Raw genomic sequence first — 22,334 nt, 5'->3', positions numbered from 1 at the left:
AATTATTATTATTGGTGGTTCGCTAGCAATTACGATTATTTCAGGGCTTCTATGGCAGTTTTCTGGCATAGAAACCCTGATAAATGTCCACCTATGTCCATATTGCACACCACAATGTTCTCAATGTGGATTTCGATTTGCGTTGCTCATCCAGGTAACATGGTTATCATTTCTCAGGTGAACTGTCAGACCAGTATGCTTAAGTCTGGAGAGTGACAGTAGGTTTATTACTCAAGGGATTTCTTCTCTTGGCAGTGGGGCTGGCTCTGGGATAGACTGGGAGGGAGGGAGCAGAGTGTTTGACAATTCTTGCTGTGCTTGCATCCTGACTTTCTTCATCAATACTGCATGCAGCTGTAGGGAGCTGCCTGTGTTCTCTGCTGCAAACCCAGGACTAGCAATTATTCTTTTCTTAGCCCATTCACAAAATACCATCAACATCACCGCAGACTAAATGGAATACAACGTAAAGGTGGCACAGCCCTGGTAATGCCAGGTTCTCCCAGGAACCTGAAGAGGCTAGAACTGACATCTGTCTTCAATGGTAAGTGGCTTCTGATTCTATCATCGGCTCAGTAAACTTGTGAAGTGGATAGCAGAGAGGACAGCAGAGCTGCAGTCTGTTGTACATACAGGGCTGCACACTTTCTATTGCAATGCAGCTTTGGAGTTTGACAGAATGCAGGTACATGCCACAATACAGTAGGTAGCTCCGAGCTATGCTGCATAGAGTGTGACAACCAATGCATGGCAGATTTTGTATTATGCATGCTCCACAAAGCTATGAAACGATCAGATAGCTGTACTTTTGACCCCACTATAGGAAACCTGCATATGAAATGTGCATTTGTCATGTTTTATAGCATGCAGTATGTAGGAAATGCAGCAGTGCTGAATCCCATTCTGAACTCTGAGAATAGGTTTGCAATAGATGTAATTAAATTAATGCGTAATAGTAGTATATACATCAAATAAAGAAGACTTAAGCGACATAGTAGAGTTGATGTGGCTATGGATGAAACCATAACCCAAAACAATCTAATTGATGGTAATTGTTACATCTAAAACAATGGATACGGATTGCTTATAGTAAGTGTAGAACTTACGGTATGTATGGTGTATATACATTGCTAATAAATTCTACGGTTGTAGTTTTTAATCAGCTATATGCAGTAATATATAGAAGCAACATTTTCAGAGCATAATTTAAATAAAAATATAGAAATAATAGATGCCCCTTTAATATTCAGGGCCCATAGTGTAAAATATTGCAAAGCTAAACTAAGATTAGTATGTCTATGGAAAACTGAAAACTCTCACGTCCTCTGTATATTTTCATAACTTTTATTTCTCTAATATGCTAATTTTCTAAAGTGGCTACTGGGGCGTGGAGTAGCCGGACCAGAGGCTACTCCATGCCCCAGTAGCCTCTTTGATTTTCCTACCCCCATATCTTTGGTGCGCAGCTACAAGGAAAAACGTGCCCTCGTCCGCGAAGCCGGCATCATGCGCAGAATGCAGGCCCACGGCTGCATGGTCACTGCTCTGAAGCTGGAATTACTACGCATACTCAGAATGCAGGCTTCGCGGATGAGGGTGCACAACTACAAGGAAGATGTAGGGATAGGAGGATCAAAGAGGCTACTGGGGCGTGGAGTAGCCACGCCATGTAGGCTCAGCTCCGGCTACTCCACGCCCCAGTGGCCTCTTTAGAAAATTAGCATATAAAAGTTATAAAAAGACACAGGGGACTTGAGGATTAGCCCTTAGCAGGGCTATTCTCACGTACAATAGAGGCACATACAACCCGATCTACCTTAATAGGTAGATCCGTGGTGGTAGGTTTCCTTTAAGAAAAGCACCATGGATGACTGACCATACACATACTGCTATCAACCAAAATATTTTGTGACTTTAGTATTTTGATCATGAATGGTATCAACTTTATTTTGTTTAGCTGAGGCACCACTTCCCTCCACCCTTCCTTTATGTGAATAATTCCGAACATCACTGAAAAGTTATTGTTTTCAGATGATTTTCAAGATTTTCATAATCTTTTTCCCCCTCTGAGGCTGTAGATGTTAAAAATAACAAAATTAATTAATGAATTGTCTTTATTTCATAAAATAAAGAACTTACTGACTCCTATTGTGTAACTTGCAAAAAGGCAATGCAAAGATGCAATAGTAATATATATTTTTTAGTTACTTCTAAAAATAGAAGGTTATTGGTGATCAGGATGGGAAGGAAAGGGGAGTATAAGCATCTATCATCAGGTTATCTGATGTCCTATAACTAGGAGTAGGTTACAGGGAACCCTAAAGCTGCGCTCTCAAGGAAAGCATTGAAGATGTTCGTTGAGCAGGTATGGGTGGCTTTATCTCAAAGAAATTTCCCAGTACTGCTTGGGAGAAGACTTTCCAAACTAAGGACACCTGCACACAATGAACTCATGGTATGAAGTTAACACACAAGTTGATGACTGTAGAAAAGGAATGTCAAAACCAAGCATGATAAACCAGGGCCATTACTCATAGTGACTGTGGTAATCCAGGGTCTCCTTCATTGTGGTGTGTGTTACCAGTAGCCTCCCGTGCTGTCACTTTATAGTTCTATTCTGTGCATTGGTCCTGTGTCCATATAAATATGCTTAACTCACACTTTCATAGACTCTGAAAGAGAAACTGTGCTGATTAACCTCATATAGAGAATTACGACCATATGGAAAGTGTAACCATTTAATAAAGAAAAGTCTAAAGTTACTGCTCTAGTAGGCATAGCTCTCAACCAGCTGTAAACTTTCTGAAATTACAAGCATTTTTTATACAAATTGAAACATACGCGAGGCGCCAAGTAGGACCCGTAGGTTCCAATTGAAGTTACTGTAGGTAGTTTTTAGTTAAAATGCTTTAATTGAGCAATAATGATAATCAATTGAAGGCTTTCCAGATTATGCTGCTTGTGGAAAAAAGAAGCAACATACCCTATATACTGGACAGCCTCTCAACAGATAGCACTTGACATATAGGGAAAGTCAATCAAAATCTGTATCAGAAAGCCTCAGAGTGCATTTGGAAAAACTTTAATATCAGATACTATCAAAACTCTAATATCAAATACTAATGGTGACCTAACCCTGACATATGATTATAGCCACCGTAGAACATGGTATAGTAGATTATAATAGATAAGGCTGAACACAGACTCAGGTCCATTATATCCGACTCTAGTGTCAATCCAGCTGTAAGAAAAATACCCATAAGGTTGGTGCAATTGGACCAACATGAGGGAAAAAAATAATTTCCAACTCCAAATATGGAATTTACAATAAATCCCTGGATCAACATTCCTTCCCGGTCAAGCGCTCAATCAGATGATTGGAAAGAAGCTGTTTGAGTAGTTTTGTCCTCCACTGATTGTGTAGAAGTTCTTCAGATACTTCATGATGTAAAGTCTGTACAATATGCTCTCATTTGGTTTAGACCGGTTTACATCCAATTTCTAGCCTTTAAAAGTAGAATTGTAGGTGAATTACTTCAGACAAAGACTGACCAGAATATCTTGTTCAATAAACACCAAAAATATTTAGAAGAACAGGAAAATCTTCTACTTCAATTGTTAGAGCTTACACACCTGACAGAAATACTTGTTACTTTGTGAATCCCTTTTAATATTTCTTGCATAATTGAACTTTGTAATGGAAACAAAAGTGGCAAAGTAACTGGTGTGAGGTGTAGATTTCTAATTTGAGGTTCTCTTGTTAATGCATATCATGTGCTTTATCTGTGATTGATAAGTTAGAGATTCTGGATGGCACAAAATCAGCCTATTTTCTCCATATCAGTTCTGCTATGAATTCCTTCTGTGATATATATTATGATATCATTACAATGTTTTTTTTTGAATCATGTATACACTGTTTTGAATACCTGCATATTTAGAATTGGACAATACTTAAATACAGTGAACTTTCTGAGGTACCTTCAGTCAGGTGATCAGTGGGGAGCTGAGAATAAGACCTGTGCCAATCTAATATTGATGGAATAGTCTAGGGATAATCAACATGAAAGTGAAAACAGCAGGTTTCTTCTGCGACTTTCAGCTGCAATTTCTCAGCACTTGGGAGTAGAAGGCAACAAGGAGCATTCACAGCAATGGACAAGCTGGGTATTGACAACCTGCTACCCAAAACATTTCACATTGCAGGTTTTATATGTATCACGTGGATCAGATTTGTTTTAACCCTTCCCCTTTTTTGTTACTGTAAATGTCCAGCTGCTAACGCACTACAATTACTCCCTGTGGGGTTCATTTACTAATGGTCGCACGCTGCACTTTAGTCGGACTGTACACCTTTTTCGGGGCTTACATGGCTTGTACAGGTATTTAAGAAGTGCGTGCGCTGGGATTGTGGCGCACACAATCCTTTTGTGGTGGAGCTGCGCTGGCTTCCATGCAACACAATTTAGGGGGCGTGCCGTCAGACGGTCCCACTGATTCCGACTTCCAAATTGTGTCACAAGCCCAAGCACTTACATGCAGCACTAAAAAGATGGTGACCTCCGTCGGACCCGAGCGGGGAAGCGACACATGCATGATTTCGGGCGCACGATTTTAGTGAATCACGGCAGAGTGCATTATTGTTGGACAATGCACTTTATGTGAACTCCAGCAGCAATGTAAGTAAATGTGCCCCAATGTGTCCCCAGGCCCATGCACATCAGATATCAGATGTAAAATTTGCTGGTAGTCTAATCTGTATCATAGTCGCTTTGCTTCTCCTGAACTGCAGCAAAACGTTTGGGCATACTTTCATAAGCATAATCCTTTGACAAGAGGTGAATTTATAAAAACTCTTTACAATGAAATAGGTATGCCACCAGCAAAGTTACATGTTTTTGAGGGTATTGGAAAAATAAAATCACTGACAAAGCCCACAGATATTGGGTATGAAAGCTTGTTTGTAGATTGGATTTTGAGACAACAATAAAATGGTTTTGCACATGGATTACCCCTGTCTTTTGCCTGAAGTTAGCAAAAGTTGGCCCTCACAACCCGATCCAAAAAATGGAGTGTTATCCCACTTGATGTCAGAATGGATAAGTGTGTAAACTGATTCCCTGATCTGCCTGAAATACCTGTCTAGAGTCAGAAGATAAGAGTTCTCCTTATGGAGAGTTTGCCAATTAAGGCCGCATTATAAGCATGTGGAGACTTAAAGCCATAGATGCTCCACTAGGGAATACTGGAAAGTATGCAAACTTCCCTGAAATACCTGTCTGGAAGACTAGCTATACAGAGAAAATGAGCAGAAAAATTAGCTCAAGGGTTACTATGTATGGAAGGTGTAACACTGATATATACCCTCTGGCAAACAATCCAGCACTGGCTAGATATACTGTACATTTGCTGAATGATAAACTTTCTCTGTAACTCACTTAAAAAATATTTATTTAAAAAAGCAGCTTTTAAGAGGTCATGCGTCATACATACGTCTACTTTGGTATGCCCCACTTAAAATCTTAGGATGCACATTCAGAGGTAGATGGGGAAGAATAGTAGTTTTCAAGTGTCATGATACAATGGTGATACTTGTCAAGTGTTGTTGCAGATCCACAGTGTTTCACAGTGTATTTCTCCAGTTTATGGTTATGAACAGCACAGATATTCTAATAGAGACACATGACTTATTTATATATAGCGACACCGCCACAGAAGAAATCACATATATTTAATTTATACACTACCCATTTAATTTATATATACTGTTGCCTAATTATTTGTTATGCAGCAATCCCCAGCCCTCAACATTAATGCCACCTATGACTGGTGAGCTGCACCTGCAGAGGAAAGCTCCCCCAGTTCCACTCTAATAATCAATTGTATCCATGCCTTAATGATATGGATACAGTTGATTATTTTAGATACTGTTATAGTAATAACTGAGTGGCCTAATCTGGCCATAGCAAGTACCATTTTCATAATTTTTAGGGACCCCCTGTGGCGAAGGACGTCGTTGCAATACATCACATATACGCAATTTCACTGCACACTTTTGGTGCTCTGGAAAGGACCCACTCCCTTGAGTAGCATAATATAAGGATCCAGTCACTGTGTTGTATAAAAAAAGTGTATTTTTAATTCAAGTGAAATTTTTTTCAGCTAACAAAATGTGACATTTCGGTCAGTGGACCTTCTTCAAACACAGTTTGCATATAATGGTATGGATATGGAGAGCTTATAGCCGCAATTCGTGCCTATGTGGAAAGAAACACAGCATCAGCTGCTTAGGAATAGCACTGTCTTTGCAATACAGTGAATGGTGATAGGGGTCTCTGGCAGTGGTGTAACTAGGAAAGGCAGTGCCTCATAGCAGACTTCCCAAGGGGACCCCCTGCCGTCTAAAAAATATACATATATTACATTCCTATATACATAAACATACAGTTAATCACTCATACATACACATTTATACATTGTTACACACATATAGAGCATATACACCTCACATATACACACATACAGTGCCATATACAGAAATACTACTTACATACACACATAACGTACTGTATTTATACACACCATACACCATATACACATACAGCATATACACATCACAAATACACACACATAAACAATATATATACCACAATGTGCAGCATAATATGTATATAATGGTGCACATTCTTCATTCTTTAGTGTCAGGTCAGATGATGGGGCCCCCTGACAATGTGGGCCTCATAGCGGCTGCTATGGCTGCTATCGCTGTAGTTACGCCACTGGTCTCTGGGCATCTCTAACTTAAGAGCCCGGTTTAAACCTTCGCAATACAAAGACTTAAATCTGTGGGGAATGATGCGAGTACTGTTTATGGCCTTACCCAAAATGTACAAATATTACAGTGAAGTAGTGAAACATTTAGTGTTACAGGTGCCAGGGAGATGCCCTCGGTGAAATAGTGACAGTCCTAACTAGTTTGTTGATCCCACCTTTTTTCTAGCCTGTTGTTGACTATCAATGTTTGTTCTCAGACATTGTTCAATAACTGAAATGAAATGGTAAGTCACAAAGTACTAATGTATGAAGATTGCAAAACCCTGTTCTGTCCTTCTATAATTCTAACAATAAACTCAGAGAATTATCAGCCGTATTGTCAGGAAATATAATTGCCCTTACTCTCACTATATAATATTGCCAGCCAGGGTTACAGTGACTTTGTTCCTTTTGCTTACTGCTGTGCATGAATTCATTAACCTATGGGAATAAGGCATTCAGATTTTATATTCTTCTTGTCATTGTCCTTTAAATTCCCTTGGACTTAATTCCATTTTCTCTATGGTTAAGCTGTATTTGTTAATACTGTGATATCCATATGATGTTAAAGGAGTTAATGCTGTAAGGCTATCACAGTTAAGTTAACATAACTTCTGCCCGTCCTGTCATAGGGACAGTGAAGCCAAATATCCCTATAGACTCTCATGGGGTCGTCAGGTTTCTGTTGGTATCTATCATCTTGACAAATGTAATAGCAAATCATTTTTGATAAACACTAATCTAGCCTCTAATGCAGGCTGTAATTTATATAGTCTGAATAACATCCATATCAACTAATGATGAAACATTAATCAGGATCCTAACAGTAAGTTACCGAAAAGGTTCTTTATATTAGACACCAAGAACCATTAGTCTGTTGTTGTGATGCATACAAAGTAATACATAAAACGCGCTGCATATAATAAGTCATAAACAGAATACTACTTTTCTGTAGCCTCTGTATGACACCTTAGTTAGCTTCTGGCAATCTTCCAAGCAAAAAGGAATTCAGCTGAGAGTTTAGAGTGAAAGTCATATTAGGAGTGAAAGAAAAAGATTGATACGAGCCAAAGTAAGCTCAGAATAATATATATATATATATATATATATATATATATATATACTGTATATTTATATATATTGTGAGACACTGAAGGGGTTAACTGTGGATGGGCGGTATGTTTCCCCTAGGTTTTGCTTCTATGCAAGGCCTTAGTGCTGAGGTGGGTTTGTCCAGCACCTTGGACACAGGTGATGGGAACAGCCTAATTAGCCTGGATAAAATGACTCAGCAGAGTTGAGTGTGTTGTCTCTCTGTGGAAGGAGGCTGAGAGGACACAGCCCTGACCTGTGTGTCTGGAGCAGCCACGTGATCTTGGTTTAGTGTGAGTTAGTGGACTATTTGTATAGTTAGCACCCTGACGGGTAGGTTTTTTTTGTTTGTTTATTCAAATACCTGAATGTAAAGGCTGGTTTATTTTTGCTGCAATAAACGCAGGCGAGACCTGTTTGGACTGTACCCTGGTGTCACTGTCTTGAACTGCATCACAGCACCCCGCTACCACGGTCTCTATTGGGCCAAATCCCCACATATGGTGCTTCGGATTGCGGGCAGTTCAAAAAGACATACACCTGAAAGGCTCGCTACATCCTGCAACATTGCATGGCCTGGGTGAAAACAGCAGGCAAAGTGCAGGATAAAGCCAAGATGGAGGACTTTATTAAATACCTGCAAGAGGAGGCCAGAGCTAATCGGCAGCAGCAGCAGGAAGAGTCCCTGGCTAATCGGCAGCGGCAGCAAGCCATGTTCCAGCAGCAGGAGGAGAGGTCCCGACAGCAGCAAGCCATGTTCCAGCAGCAGGAGGAGAGGTCCCGACAGCAGCAAGCCATGCTCCAGCAACAGCAGGAGGAGTCCCGAGCCATGTTCCAGCTGATGATGGAGAAGTTTTCTGGCATTATGGCAGCACCGCAAGCGTCGACTACTGAGGGGTCCCATACTGGTCTACAAGGGTACCCGGTTGTCCAGCGTTCCGCACGGGCTGCAGTACAAAAGGCTTTACAAAAAATGGCGGCGACCGACGACGTGGAGGCGTATCTCACAGTGTTTGAGCGAGTAGCTGAGCGAGAGGAGTTACCGGCTGAGCAGTGGGCAGATGTCCTGGCACCGTTCCTGACCGGCGAGTCGCAGAAGGCTTACTACGACCTGAGTGAAACGGAGGCCCGTGAGTACCCCCAGCTAAAGGCGGAGATTCTGGCTCGTCTTGGGGTCACCGTTCAAGTTCGCTCCAGCCGGGTCCACCAGTGGGCTTACTCAGAAAAATTTCCCCCACGCTCCCAAATGCATGACCTGATCCATCTTGTCCGGAAGTGGCTACAACCAGAGGACTGCACCCCCGCACAGATGGTAGAGAGAGTGGTCCTCGACAAATTCACCCGTTCTCTGCCCTCTCGGCTCCAGCGGTGGGTTGGACAGGCCGGTCCCACAAAAGCTGAGGAGCTTGTGTCCCTAGTAGAGAGGTATCGGGCTACGGAGGACCTGCTACTTACCTCTCCGACACGAAGCAGTGCCAGTGACAGGGTCACCAAACCAGCTGGTAAGACTGCTACTGCGGAAAAGGGGAGACATTGGGGGTTCATTGGGGGGCGTGGATACCCAGAAACCCAGTGAGGCTCGTGACAGAGGTCATGGCCGCATCCAGTGCTGGCGGTGCCATGAAATGGGCCATATTGCTGCCAACTGTCCACTGTCAGTGGAGCCAATGGACTGCAACCAGACCCGGCGAGTGTCACTGTTTGCCCGGCCAGTTCTGGCGGCTGAGTCAGTCACGGATGCAGAACCCCAAGTATGCATGGTCACAATCGGTGGTCACACAGTGGAAGCCTTACTAGACTCAGGGAGTCTGGTCACCCTGGTGCGGGGAACTTTGGTTGATCCTGGACTATACAGTGGGCGGAGAGTGGGAGTGTTGTGTATACATGGGGACACTCGCGAATATCCCACTGCTGTCATCAACCTACATACCCCTTGTGGTACTGTTACCCATGAAGTGGGGGTGGTGGGGACCCTTTTTCATGAGGCTATTATCGACAGAGACTTACCGGTGTTTTGGGACCTCTGGAGACGAAGACCCACCTCAGGTGCTGTTGCAGATAATGGACATCAGGTATGTCCGGCCTTGGCCCCTGAACCCTTTGAGGCCGATGTACACACACCAGCAGTAGGGGTGACCCCATGTGATGAATTCTCTCCCCTAGAGGTCCTAGCTGGTGAGGTCGAGGGCCACGAGGAGGTGGCCGACATGCTGGACCTTGAGATTTCCCGTGAAAATTTTGGGGCTGCACAGCTACAGGACCCTACCTTGGTTAAAGCACGGGAGAACGTTAAGGTGATAAATGGGGTACTCCAAATACCAGGGGCTGATAAAATATACCCCCGAATGGTGATTATTGGGGAACTGTTGTACAGGGTCAACCAGATACGGGGTGAGGAGGTTGAGCAACTTGTAGTACCCCAATCTCACCGTAGGCTGGTGCTAGAGTTGGCACACAAACATGTGCTGGGAGGGCACTTAGGTGCTGAGAAGACCCGAGAAAGGATCCTGCAGAGATTTTTCTGGCCCGGGGTGTGGGAGGAGGTAAACCGGTATTGTAGCTCCTGCCCTGAGTGTCAACTTACTGCCCCGGTCTCCCACTTCAGGGGTCCTTTGGTCCCGCTACCGATCATAGAAGTGCCCTTTGAACGGATTGCAATGGATCTGGTTGGCCCCATAGTCAAATCCTCCAGGGGGCACCAATACATCCTAGTTATCCTGGACTACGCTACGCGGTATCCCGAGGCGATTCCATTAAGGAACACCTCCTCCAAAAATATTGCTAGGGAGCTGTTCCAGGTGTTCTCACGCACAGGCCTCCCCAAGGAAATCTTGACTGACCAGGGTACCCCATTCATGTCTAGGGTAATGAAGGAGATGTGCAAGTTACTACAGGTAAAACAGCTCCGCACCTCTGTGTATCATCCTCAGACAGATGGCCTGGTCGAGAGGTTTAATAAGACCTTGAAGGGGATGCTTAAGAGGGTGGTCAGCAAAGATGGGAAGGACTGGGATTGTTTGTTGCCCTATTTGATGTTTGCCATACGTGAAGTTCCCCAGTCCTCCACGGGTTTCTCACCCTTTGAGCTGTTATATGACCGTTCCCCACGTGGGCTTTTGGATGTAGCCAAGGAGACCTGGGAGCAGGAGAGGACCCCCCACCGTAGTGTGATAGAACACGTCTCCCTTATGCAGGACCGCATAGCGGCGGTAATGCCCCTTGTAAAGGAGCACATGACAAGGGCACAAGAGGCCCAGTCTAGGGTTTACAATAGGTCAGCCAGACTCAGGACCTTTAACCCAGGCGACAGAGTGCTAGTTCTGGTGCCCACCGTGGAGAGCAAGTTCTTGGCCAAATGGCAAGGGCCATATGAGGTCATGGAGAGAGTGGGGAAGGTAACCTACAGGGTATCTCAGCCGGGGAGGAGGAAACCCGAACAGATATACCATGTGAACCTCCTAAAGCCATGGAGGGAAAGAGAGTCCCTGATGGCCATGGGAGTAGAGAAGGCGTCTGTCTCCAAGATGGGGACACCGGAGGTAGGTGTACCCGATGCCAAGGTGCCTGAAGTACGGATCTCGGAGTCCCTCTCCAGGGCCCAGATTCAGGAAGCGAGGGAGTTTGTGCTCCGAAATATGGAGGTGTTCTCTAAGTTACCGGGACGTACTTCAGTCATCAAGCATGACATCATAACCGAACCCCACATCCGGGTACACCAAAAACCTTACCGGGTCCCTGAAGCGCGCCGGCTTGCCATATCCGAAGAAGTCAGGCAGATGTTAGACCTGGGGGTTATCGAGGAGTCTAAAAGTGACTGGTCGAGTCCTATTGTGTTGATTCCCAAACCTGATGGTTCCCTACGGTTCTGCAATGATTTTAGGAAGTTGAACGAGGTGTCCAAATTTGATTCCTATCCCATGCCCAGGGTTGACGAGTTGATAGAACGACTTGGACAGGCTAGGTTCTTCTCCACCCTTGACCTGACGAAAGGGTATTGGCAGGTACCCCTGACTGACAGGGCTAAAGAGAAGACCGCTTTTGTTACCCCTGATGGGCTTTTTCAGTACGTGGTACTCCCCTTTGGGCTACATGGGGCTCCCGCCACATTCCAGAGGTTAACCTCACCGGAGTTATGCCTCGGCCTACTTAGATGACATCATAGTCTATAGTAACGACTGGGAGAGTCATCTAGCCAAAGTACAAGCAGTGGTAGACTCCCTGAGGGTAGCAGGGCTGACAGCGAACCCCCAAAAGTGTGCACTGGGTCTGGAAGAGGCCCGTTACCTGGGGTACCGTATTGGGCGAGGGGTCATCAAACCCCAAGTAAATAAAGTAGAGGCGATCCAGCAGTGGCCACGACCTTTGAGCAAGAAGCAAGTGAGGGCTTTTCTGGGCATAGTGGGCTATTATCGCCGATTTATCCCCGATTTTGCGACAATAGCGGCACCCCTGACTGACCTGACTAAGGGTAGCAGGGCGGTGATGGTAAAGTGGAGTGAAGAGGCTGAGGGGGCGTTTCAGCGACTTAAGACGGTTTTGTGTGAGGGACCGATACTGATCACCCCTAACTTCACCAAGACCTTTATTGTGCAGACTGACGCTTCTGACGTGGGCTTGGGGGCTGTCCTGTCCCAAGTAGTGGAGGGTAAGGAACATCCTGTAACATTCCTGAGCCGCAAGCTCACACCTCCTGAAAAGAACTATAGTATAGTTGAGAGGGAGTGCTTAGCGATCAAATGGGCTCTGGAATCCCTGAGGTATTATCTGGTAGGGCGGCAGTTTACACTAGTGACTGATCACTCTCCCCTAACCTGGATGAGTCAGGCCAAGGAGAGGAACGCCAGGGTCACAAGGTGGTTCCTAATGCTCCAGAATTTTAAATTCACGGTGGAACATCGAGCAGGAAAGCTGCATGGGAATGCCGATGCCCTATCCCGTACCCACTGTCTGATGGCCAAAAATGTTCGTCCCCACAGGGTCAAACAGAGGGGGAGGGTATGTGAGACACTGAAGGGGTTAACTGTGGATGGGCGGTATGTTTCCCCTAGGTTTTGCTTCTATGCAAGGCCTTAGTGCTGAGGTGGGTTTGTCCAGCACCTTGGACACAGGTGATGGGAACAGCCTAATTAGCCTGGATAAAATGACTCAGCAGAGTTGAGTGGGTTGTCTCTCTGTGGAAGGAGGCTGAGAGGACACAGCCCTGACCTGTGTGTCTGGAGCAGCCACGTGATCTTGGTTTAGTGTGAGTTAGTGGACTATTTGTATAGTTAGCACCCTGACGGGTAGGTTTTTGTTTGTTTATTCAAATACCTGAATGTAAAGGCTGGTTTATTTTTGCTGCAATAAACGCAGGCGAGACCTGTTTGGACTGTACCCTGGTGTCACTGTCTTGAACTGCATCCCTGCACCCCGCTACCACGGTCTCTATTGGGCCAAATCCCCACAATATGTATCGCATTCAGTTGTACTACTGATTCAAGCTTAAGCCTTAATTCGTTGAAAAGCTTTTCAACCATGTTAGTTAACATCTTAGTGGAATTATCAGAGTTTTTAGCAAGAGGCGTTATCCTGGCAATTCTTTAAAACAACAATATGAAATGAAAAACACACCTAAATATCAGAAAAAAATAATCACTGCAAAATTGAATTAAATATAAATACATGTACACAATAGAAGAAAGAGAAAAGGAGCGACGAGGGCCAGAGGTGAGTAGATTATATTACCCCATGCAGATTTACACTCACCTTCTTAGTTAGAGGTAGGAAGAACCGCTGCCACTGGGAGTTTCTCTCAGTGTGAAAACTGACAGAGCTGAAGAAGCCTTAAAGGAAACCTACCACTTGAAGTGGCAGGTTTCAGATGGAAATACCGGGCACCAGCTCAGGGTGAGCTGGTGCCGGAGCTGATTTTTGTTAGTGTTTTAAACCGCTGTATTGCGAGCGCGTACCTCCCTGCGCCGGCTATAAAGTTTAAAAAGTGTTTTAAACCGCAATACAGCTCCGGCACCAGCTCACCCTGGGCTGGTGCTCAGTATTTCCATCTGAAACCTGCCAATTCAAGTGGTAGGTTTCCTTTAAGGCATTCTAATGTGGGTGTCTATTGGATACTCCCGTATTCCCGTCAAGGATCCAGCGCAGTGACTTCCAGGTTAGATTTTTTAATTGTTATAAAACCTGTTCAAAACATAGCAATACAAATATTTAAAATGAAATAAAATGGCCGGCAATACGCATTTCGGATCCGAAACGGATCCTTCCTCAGTTGCATTATATTGTCTATATGTTTGTGGTCTATTTAAATGGGATGGTTTGGCGGTTAAATTCTGTCACTAACGATTGCCGAACAGGATGACATGTAGATAACCAAATATTTGATGTAGATATCGTTATAAATGTGCAGAGTTTTTGCGGTTGTGTAAGAATGTATGTATTTCTCCAAATGTGTGTGGAGAGAACAAGAGACCCTCACTTTTTAAAAAATTATAATTATATATGAATATCTCTACGAGTTGTATTGTGTTATTACTGTTCTTGGGTAACAAATGAAAAACAAATAAAAAATGTAACCTGGAAGTCACTGCGCTGGATCCTTGACGGGAATACGGGAGTATCCAATAGACACCCACATTGGAATGCCTTAACGCTACATATACACAGTAAAACTTAATACATCCATACAAGGAGAGAAGACAGTAGCTTAGATAGAAAAATAGAGAAAGGGAAACATGACATATAGTCCCAAAAGTCTAAACAGAACATGTATAAGTGTAATACCAGTAATGACATACACTCAAACGAACAAAATACCAAAATACTCCCAAAACCATAAGTTAATGCATGAAAATTGAGAAGAGAACAGGCATCAATACTATCAGGTCAATTGAATAACCTAGAATAACCACAAAACACATATGTTTCTAACCAATATGTGATAAAGATAGCATTCATTCATTGTCATATACCGTTATAGTACACAATAAACAATGCCCAGAAGGGAATGCCAAGACTAATAAGTAGTCCATAATGAGTTGCTACACCAAAAATAGGTGGGTTGACTCAAATAGGGCAAATAGCCCACTGGCCATTATAACAAAGCCACCAGAATCATAACAGAATGGCTTAGTAGCTACTATGGGGCCTGCAGTGTCAGGGGGCCCCGTAATCTGACTTGCAACACTAAAGAATGGAGGATGTGCATGTTTATTTACTATTTTGCACATTATATGTATATAACATATTTGTGATGTGTATATACTCTATGGGGGAAATCTATCAGGCCTCGTCAGTGGTGTAAAATAATCGCAAATGCTAGCTCATTGCTAGCACTTGCGATTATTTTCCTCAATTTGCCACCTTCACGCCAGTGGGGCATCGTGCTGTGCATGATATCAGGCTGGCATATGATAAATAACCCCTTATGTGTGTATATCTGCTGTACCTTTGTATATGGCACTGTATGTTTGTGTATATGCTCTTTATGAGTGTATAAATGTGAAATTGAACTTGTATGTGTGAGTATACAAATATATATATATATATATATATATATATATATATATATATATATATATATATTTTGAAAGGGAAGGGGAGCCCTATTCAAAAGCCTGCTATGGGGCTCTGCCTCTCCTAGTTATGCCCCTGCACAACATCATTTGGAAGGTCAGAAACTGATGGTGAATTACAAGGTCTGGTCTTATGATGCACATTATAGTTTAATCTGAAATTGTTTGATTGGATGGAATGGAGTTTCTTGGCATCAAACTCAACCACTCTAGCATTTATAGACCTTTGTGCACTGCGGCACAGTCATGATGGAACAAAAAAGACCTTCCCACAAAGGTTCCCACCCAATTGTCCAAAATGTCTTCCTATGCTGAAGAATTAAGATTTCCCTTCACCTGCACTAAAAATCCTAGATCAACCCCTGGAATAGCAACCCCACAGCATCATTATAGCTCCAGCAAACCTTACAGATGGCACAATGCAGATGGTAACATGCTCCTGACATTACATTACACCATTACAGTGATGCTGGTGGTATTATTGGACTTTACACTACCCCATCCAAAGGTTGCATTGTGCTTGTAAGGCTTGCATGCAGTTTTCCAGCAATGGCAGCCCATAATTGGAACGTCTCAGCACACAAATATTTTAATGCCATGGAGGGTTTGAAGCTCATCAGTTATTGAGTCAGCAATTTTGGTGATTTTTTTTTCATGAAATATGCATCTGAGCTGTAAGCATGTTATGGCAATTTCCTAAAATTCATCAGCTATTTATATTAATCCATTCTTTCACAAATGTTTAAAAACAGCAGTATATAAGGCTGGCGGCTGAATGTTATACACCTGAGCCAATGGGGCTATTCACATGCTGGTCAGAGAGGTAGACAAGGCTTCAAGTCCTGAGTGGTTTGTTCACACTCAGTTTCTCCCGATCCTCTCATCAGCTACAATGGCCTCTTGGAGCTGTATTGCCGAACCACTTGTTAGTTTACCTACCTGTGTGTTTACCTACCTGTGTGTTTACCTACCTGTGTGTTTACCTACCTGTGTGTTTACCTACCGGTGTGTTTATTCTTCCTGATCTGAATTCTTGTTGCCTATCCTTTGTTTTTTTTTTTCAGACCATCACTTGCCCTCTGTGCACTGCATTCGCTGTTCCTGACTACTCAGATTGATTTGGCTTGCTGACCTAGGCTTTGGTTTTTTTCTATGTATCCCTCACATTATCCCTCACATTATTTGGGAACATCATTTAAGGTAGTTGTCAAGTAAGAAGGGACAGTGAACATGGGAGTGTTAAAGATATCGGTGGTACTCTACAGACTGTGTATATATGTGTATATATTTTTTATATACAGGCATTATAAAATATTTTATATATTTTATAACCCGGGGGGTTACACACAAGAGGTTTGTTCTTAAGTTGAACTTGTATGTAAGTTGGAACTGTATATTTGATAATGCCTGTGTATAAAAAATATAACCCGGGGGGTTACGTACAAGAGGTTTGTTCTTGAGTTGAATTTGTATGTAAATCGGAACTTTTATAATTGTAACCCCAGACAGAATTGGATTTTGTCATATTGTTAGGTTGTCAAACGAACCAGGATTAAGAATAAAGATTAATTGCAGACACCTTTGATAACTGTTACAGCTCCTTATTGTAGCCTAGGGCTAAAGTACATTAAATTCCCAACATCTAGAGGTTTGTTTGTAACTAGGGGTCGTCTGTAAGTCAGGTGTTCTTAAGTAGCGGACCGCTTGTATATGGAAAATTTAAAAGCATAACCTGTACACTCCATTTTAATCCAGCATTATGCCACTGTGGCCCCACTGGTCTTGGATGACTTTCCTGCACTGGTTAAATCACATATACAGTATTCACATGACTGTTAGGTAATATACACATGGAGAGGTGTGAATCTGCATTTCTTAGGATGCGCTGGAGATGCACAAAAGGAGGTAAAGGACATAAGCTGCACATCAATGAACTCTTTCACTCATTTACTTACCCGGCCCATTCGAGATCCAGCAGCGCATTCTCTGCACTGGATTCTGGTCCGGCCGGGATTTATTAAGGTAGTTCCTCCAACGTCCACCAGGTGGCTGCGCTGAAGAGCATCGGAACGCACTGGAATACACCGGGCCGGGCTGAGTGAAGGTAAGTGCAATTTTCGTGACACATTTTTTTAAAAAAATGCGGCGGTTTTTCCGAATCCGTCGGGTTTTCGTTCGGCCACGCCCCCCGATTTCCATCGCGTGCATGCCGGCGCCGTTGCGCCACAATCTGATCGCGTGCGCCAAAATCCCGGGGCAATTCAGGGAAAATCGTCGAAAATCGGAAATATTCGGGTAACACGTCGGGAAAAAGCGAATCGGGCCCTTAGTAAATGACCCCCAGTGTCTTTACATAGACTAAGTGGATCAGGAATAGTTCGATCTGATCTAGTCTCTTCTGTCTCTGAGAAGCTTGAAGTATATGGGAAATAAAGGATGTGTTAGAGGAACCAGGGATGACAGATGGCTCATATAGAGCACATGAGCTTAAACAAGCATTCACAAGATCCTCTGCATTATTCATCACTAATAGCCAACTCTGTACCTTTTCTTTATGTTTACGTCTTTAAAATGGAAAGGTACTATAGGTTAAATAGTGGAGCTATTCTAATATTTTTCAAGTAAAAGAAGAATTCTTAATTTTGCAGCACAGCTTCACGGGAAACCCTTGTTCTAAGTTTTCCATATAACTCAAGTCCAGGTAAAAGCGATTGATTTGCTTGGCAAACCAGAAAAATCTGCAATTCAGACAGTAATAACATGGGCCTTATAATTATATGACCCTTTGTGAAATCACAAGAGGATTAGTGCTGGAAAATAATACTTTGTAAATAGTCATTTGCACGCAGGATCCATTATAAAAACTGCAGAATAAAGCTGGGATCAAATTGTTACAGTTCCAAGCTCACAGTCCTATAGACAAGTACTGTGCTAACACTTGGCAAGCATTAGCTATAGTGGATGAACCCTCTGGGAGGTAACATGCTACATAGTAAAACAATACCTTGTTGACTTCCCAGTTTCTTGCTATTGTATTAGAGGAGACAGATACTGTGCGTCTTTCCCCATCATTTCTAGCATTCACATTTCCTTCATTTGTTTGGTTTTGTCGACTTTTGTTAGACAATATCATAGTTTCACTGGAACAGCTTCTTAAGGCTTGCGTCCCACTTGCTGAGATATGAAGAGGTTATTTAGATTACAGGTAAGTGCTGTAAAGATACATGTTGAAATCAGATAAATCCAGCCTAGTGCCCTTTGACCTGTGATCTCCTCGAAGGTAAAAGAATGATAAGGAACACAAGGTAATAGAACACAGTGGCCCAAATCTATTAAACTGGTTGCGCCAGCTTTCTGCCTGACTGTACCGTTTTTGGAGCTTGCACATGTTTGTCCCAGTTTTGTGTTATGGTTGTACTGTGCCAACAAGACATAAAAACTGTGCACCCAAAGGGCCGTGGTAGTACTTAGACGGAGTTTGCAACATATTTGAACAGTTCAATGTATCTGCACTGCTCTGAATCTTAAGAAAAATTCTGATAACTGGAAATATATTATTTAAATTGCTAAGCATGTGTTTCTCCTGAAATTCTATGATTCTAAATTTTTAATGTCTGAAGAGGAAATTTCGATGTTTCTGTGTTCATATAGCCACAATATAGCAGCAATATAATACTTTTCTTAGCTTAATGTATGTATATATATTTTTTTTTGCAGGGTATTACACTAGCTGTACATGACTGTGGTTAGGACCCTGAACCACTGGTGAATGATGCTTTTTGCATCATAGTGATGAATGATCAAATATTTATGCAAATTATCAGTACCAAATTTATTACAGTCAGACTTATTCCTAACTACAGGTTGTGGGGCCTGTAGGCCCCTTGAGCATATGTGTTTTTGTGGAGAAAGTGTGTCAAACATCCACTGATAATATACTGTTACCCTTTCCAACTATGTCACCTAATTTTTGTAGAAATGACTTCTGATTCTAGAATATTTACGAAACAATAATAGTCACCTGTTTCAAACTGCTCTTAATTTTAAGTTTCCCAGGTGCCCTAACTGGTCTTTCTGCCCAGGCCTCCGGTGATTATTTTAGGACAGTAACATTAGAATAAAGTTTTAGAGGGAATTCATCACCACGATTTAGCTACCCAAACTAACTTATAGGTTATGAAGGGCTATGCCCACACATGCCATCCACACCATTGTTTTTATTGTCCAGCTGCTCCTTCCATGTCCAAACTTCTCTTTAGAAATGTGAAAATTAGGCTACATTGCTTTGGTTAAGCAGTGTAGGGCTCAGACTCTACATCTTGCTGGAACCAGGAGGGACATAGCTGAAGGTAAAGGACAAGCGACGGTGCTTGGGAGTAGTATTGCATGAGAACAGGGGCGTAACTACAGTGGTAGCAGCCACCATAGGGCCCACAGTGTCAGGGGGCCCGGGCATCTGATCTGACACATTGAAAAATGGAAGATGTGCACCATTATATACATATTATGCTGCACATTGCACAGCATATTTATCAGTGCATAAATGTGTGTAAGAGCATATAAATGTTATAATTGTCTGAGTATACAAATGTGTCTATTTTCTAAGTGTGTACGGGGCCCCATTAAAACATCTGCTATGGGGCCCTGCCTCTCGTAGTTACGCCCCTGCATGAGAAGCCATTGTTATTGCTGTGTAGCCGGAGCCCTGATGTGCTCTGTTAAAGCCCGCCAAAGCACATTAGGCATGGAAGACGCAGCAGGAAAATAAAAAACAAAGTTATGGGTGGCATGTGTGGGCACAGTTCTTCATAACATAGCAGTAAGTTAGGGTAGGTAAATCACGGTGAGACATTTCCTTTAACTTCAGTGGTGTCTATAGGTCATGGCTCCGGCAAGTAATTGGCTTTTCTCATCCATCCTTGCTGAAGGCCAGGGTAAGGGAAATGTTGAGGGTATCTGGAAAGATTCAGAAGGTAAAGATGTCATTTCAAATATTATAAGTTTTTAAGAGTTTTTACAAATAATCTTGGGTCTGTTTTTTGCCTTCTAATATCTTGTTTTGTTTTCCACAGGCAGAGAACTTTCAAGATGAGAGGATTGGATATCCCAATTATAAAGATCACCAGTGTCCTTTACTTATGTACCAAGCTCTTATAGTATCTAACCAAGAGAAAATGGCTTAGAATTCCATTTGGGATCTTTATGTTTTGTATATTTTAATTTTTTTCTTGTATTTGACTCATAATGGGGGGATGCTTCTCCAAACCTAAACCAGGTAAGAGGCCATTATTGTTACTGTATGTTCCATGTACTTCTGCCATGTGGATTGAACTAGGTCAGATGTAGTAACTCTGCAGGGTGACTGCTGGAAGGAATGTTAATTCTGCGCTCTTGCAGGGAGGATTAAAGAACGCTCTAGGTTACAATTAATCCAAGGAAAATTACACTTTGCTTTCTTTCACGTACAGAACATTCAGCTGGAAAAAGCACAGAACCTTAACTATAATGAGCTTGGACTAATATATTTTGTACTTGGCAAAACTAGGCTACAATAATGATAATAATTCTAAATCCTTTCACTCTTTCAGCAGTAGGGGGTAGTTTGATAGCTGCATAGTTTTGGCAGTTGTGTATAAAAAAGGAATTATTTCTTTAATTGCAAAGACGGTTAATATGGGTTAATACGTTTTAAAGCAAATATTAAGCGAGTTCATAGTTTACAAAAGTTAATGGCCCTCATTTATTAAAGTGTTTGCGCCACTTTTCTGTCTGACTTTGCACTAGAAAGAATGCGCAAACTGCTTACACATGTATTTATAAAGTGTCTGCGCCTGTTTTGTGTCGCAGCTACACAAAAAAACGGTGTTTTGGTGCACAGTTGGATCGTGTACGACAATTCTGTCTGACGCGTGTCACAATTCTGTCTGCACCACAATTCGAAAGCAGGTAGAAAGTGCACCAGAAAAAAATGGTGCATTCTGCCGCTGCATTGCAGGGTGTGACAGATTCATGAAGAATATGGGACACATTTCATGAACCTTTCGCACACTGCACCCTTTATAGGCAAACTATAAATAGTGCAGTTTGCACTAGTTTTGATAAATGTGGTACAGTGTCTGAAAGTAGAAATTCATTCATGTATTAAAATTCAGAAATTACACAACATGCAATGCGATTAAAGAATATATTACCCCTCACACTAGTAAAACCTGCTGGTGAAGGTTTAGAATTTCCCCCCCTATCACCTAAAATGATTTGCCATTGAGGCACTGTACCTATATTACAGACTGCCAGACTGCCAGCGAATCACACCGCTTTATTTGACTGACAGCTCTATGTCTATTCAAATCTTTCCCTGAGCTGACCAGCATTATGTTCCTCTCACTTGCATGGTGTATTTAGCAGTGGGCACTGTTTGGGAAATCGCATATCTTCTCACCATTTCAATCACCCCAAGGTGGGCAAAGCCACATGGTAGTGGGTGGGGACAAATGGGGAAACGTTTGGGTAAAGAATTTAATGGTGGGAGGAGGTAGATTTAAGCTGGGATGCCTGAGCGGCACTTTTCAACGAAGGCACAGTGTGGGGAAGAGGTGAGTAAGGTTCATTGTGCCAGTTCTTGATGACAGGTTCCCTATAAATTATACAAGTGAAATTTCTTGCCCCACCTGTACTAATGTCTTTATAATTTTAACTCAATTGAATTATTTCTTTCTAGTGAATAAATGTGTTTTGATGTGATATTATATAGAACAGAATTCCATAAAGTTTTTGAGCTTGATATCGGTATGTGGCTGTAAGTCATGAAGCCTTATTAAAAGGAACATGTCATGTATATCTATCTACTCTTCGTATGTTAAGCAG

At 42.5% G+C, this 22,334-nt stretch overlaps 1 protein-coding gene across 4 annotated transcripts in view; it reads left to right on the top strand.

Moving 5' to 3' along the window:
- The first annotated feature begins 306 nt into the window (after window positions 1-306).
- The window catches only part of AIFM3 (AIF family member 3), a 49,378-nt gene continuing 27,350 nt past the window's right edge, over window positions 307-22,334 (top strand). For 2 of the 4 annotated variants that reach the window (XM_072141874.1, XM_072141864.1), the window contains exons 1-2: window positions 308-544; window positions 20,543-20,745. In XM_072141874.1, coding sequence (XP_071997975.1) covers window positions 20,715-20,745 — 31 coding nt within the window. In that variant the 5' untranslated portion in view covers window positions 308-544; window positions 20,543-20,714. Of the gene's footprint in view, window positions 545-20,542; window positions 20,746-22,334 lie in introns of all 4 variants that reach the window. The other 2 variants (XM_072141857.1, XM_072141884.1) reach the window with 2 other exon arrangements.

The sequence above is a fragment of the Engystomops pustulosus genome, chromosome 1 (assembly GCF_040894005.1).
Source record: "Engystomops pustulosus chromosome 1, aEngPut4.maternal, whole genome shotgun sequence".
NCBI classification, from domain to species: domain Eukaryota; kingdom Metazoa; phylum Chordata; class Amphibia; order Anura; family Leptodactylidae; genus Engystomops; species Engystomops pustulosus.
The sequence above is the reverse complement of the archived record's forward strand: the minus strand, read 5'-3'. Positions and strand labels throughout refer to the sequence as shown.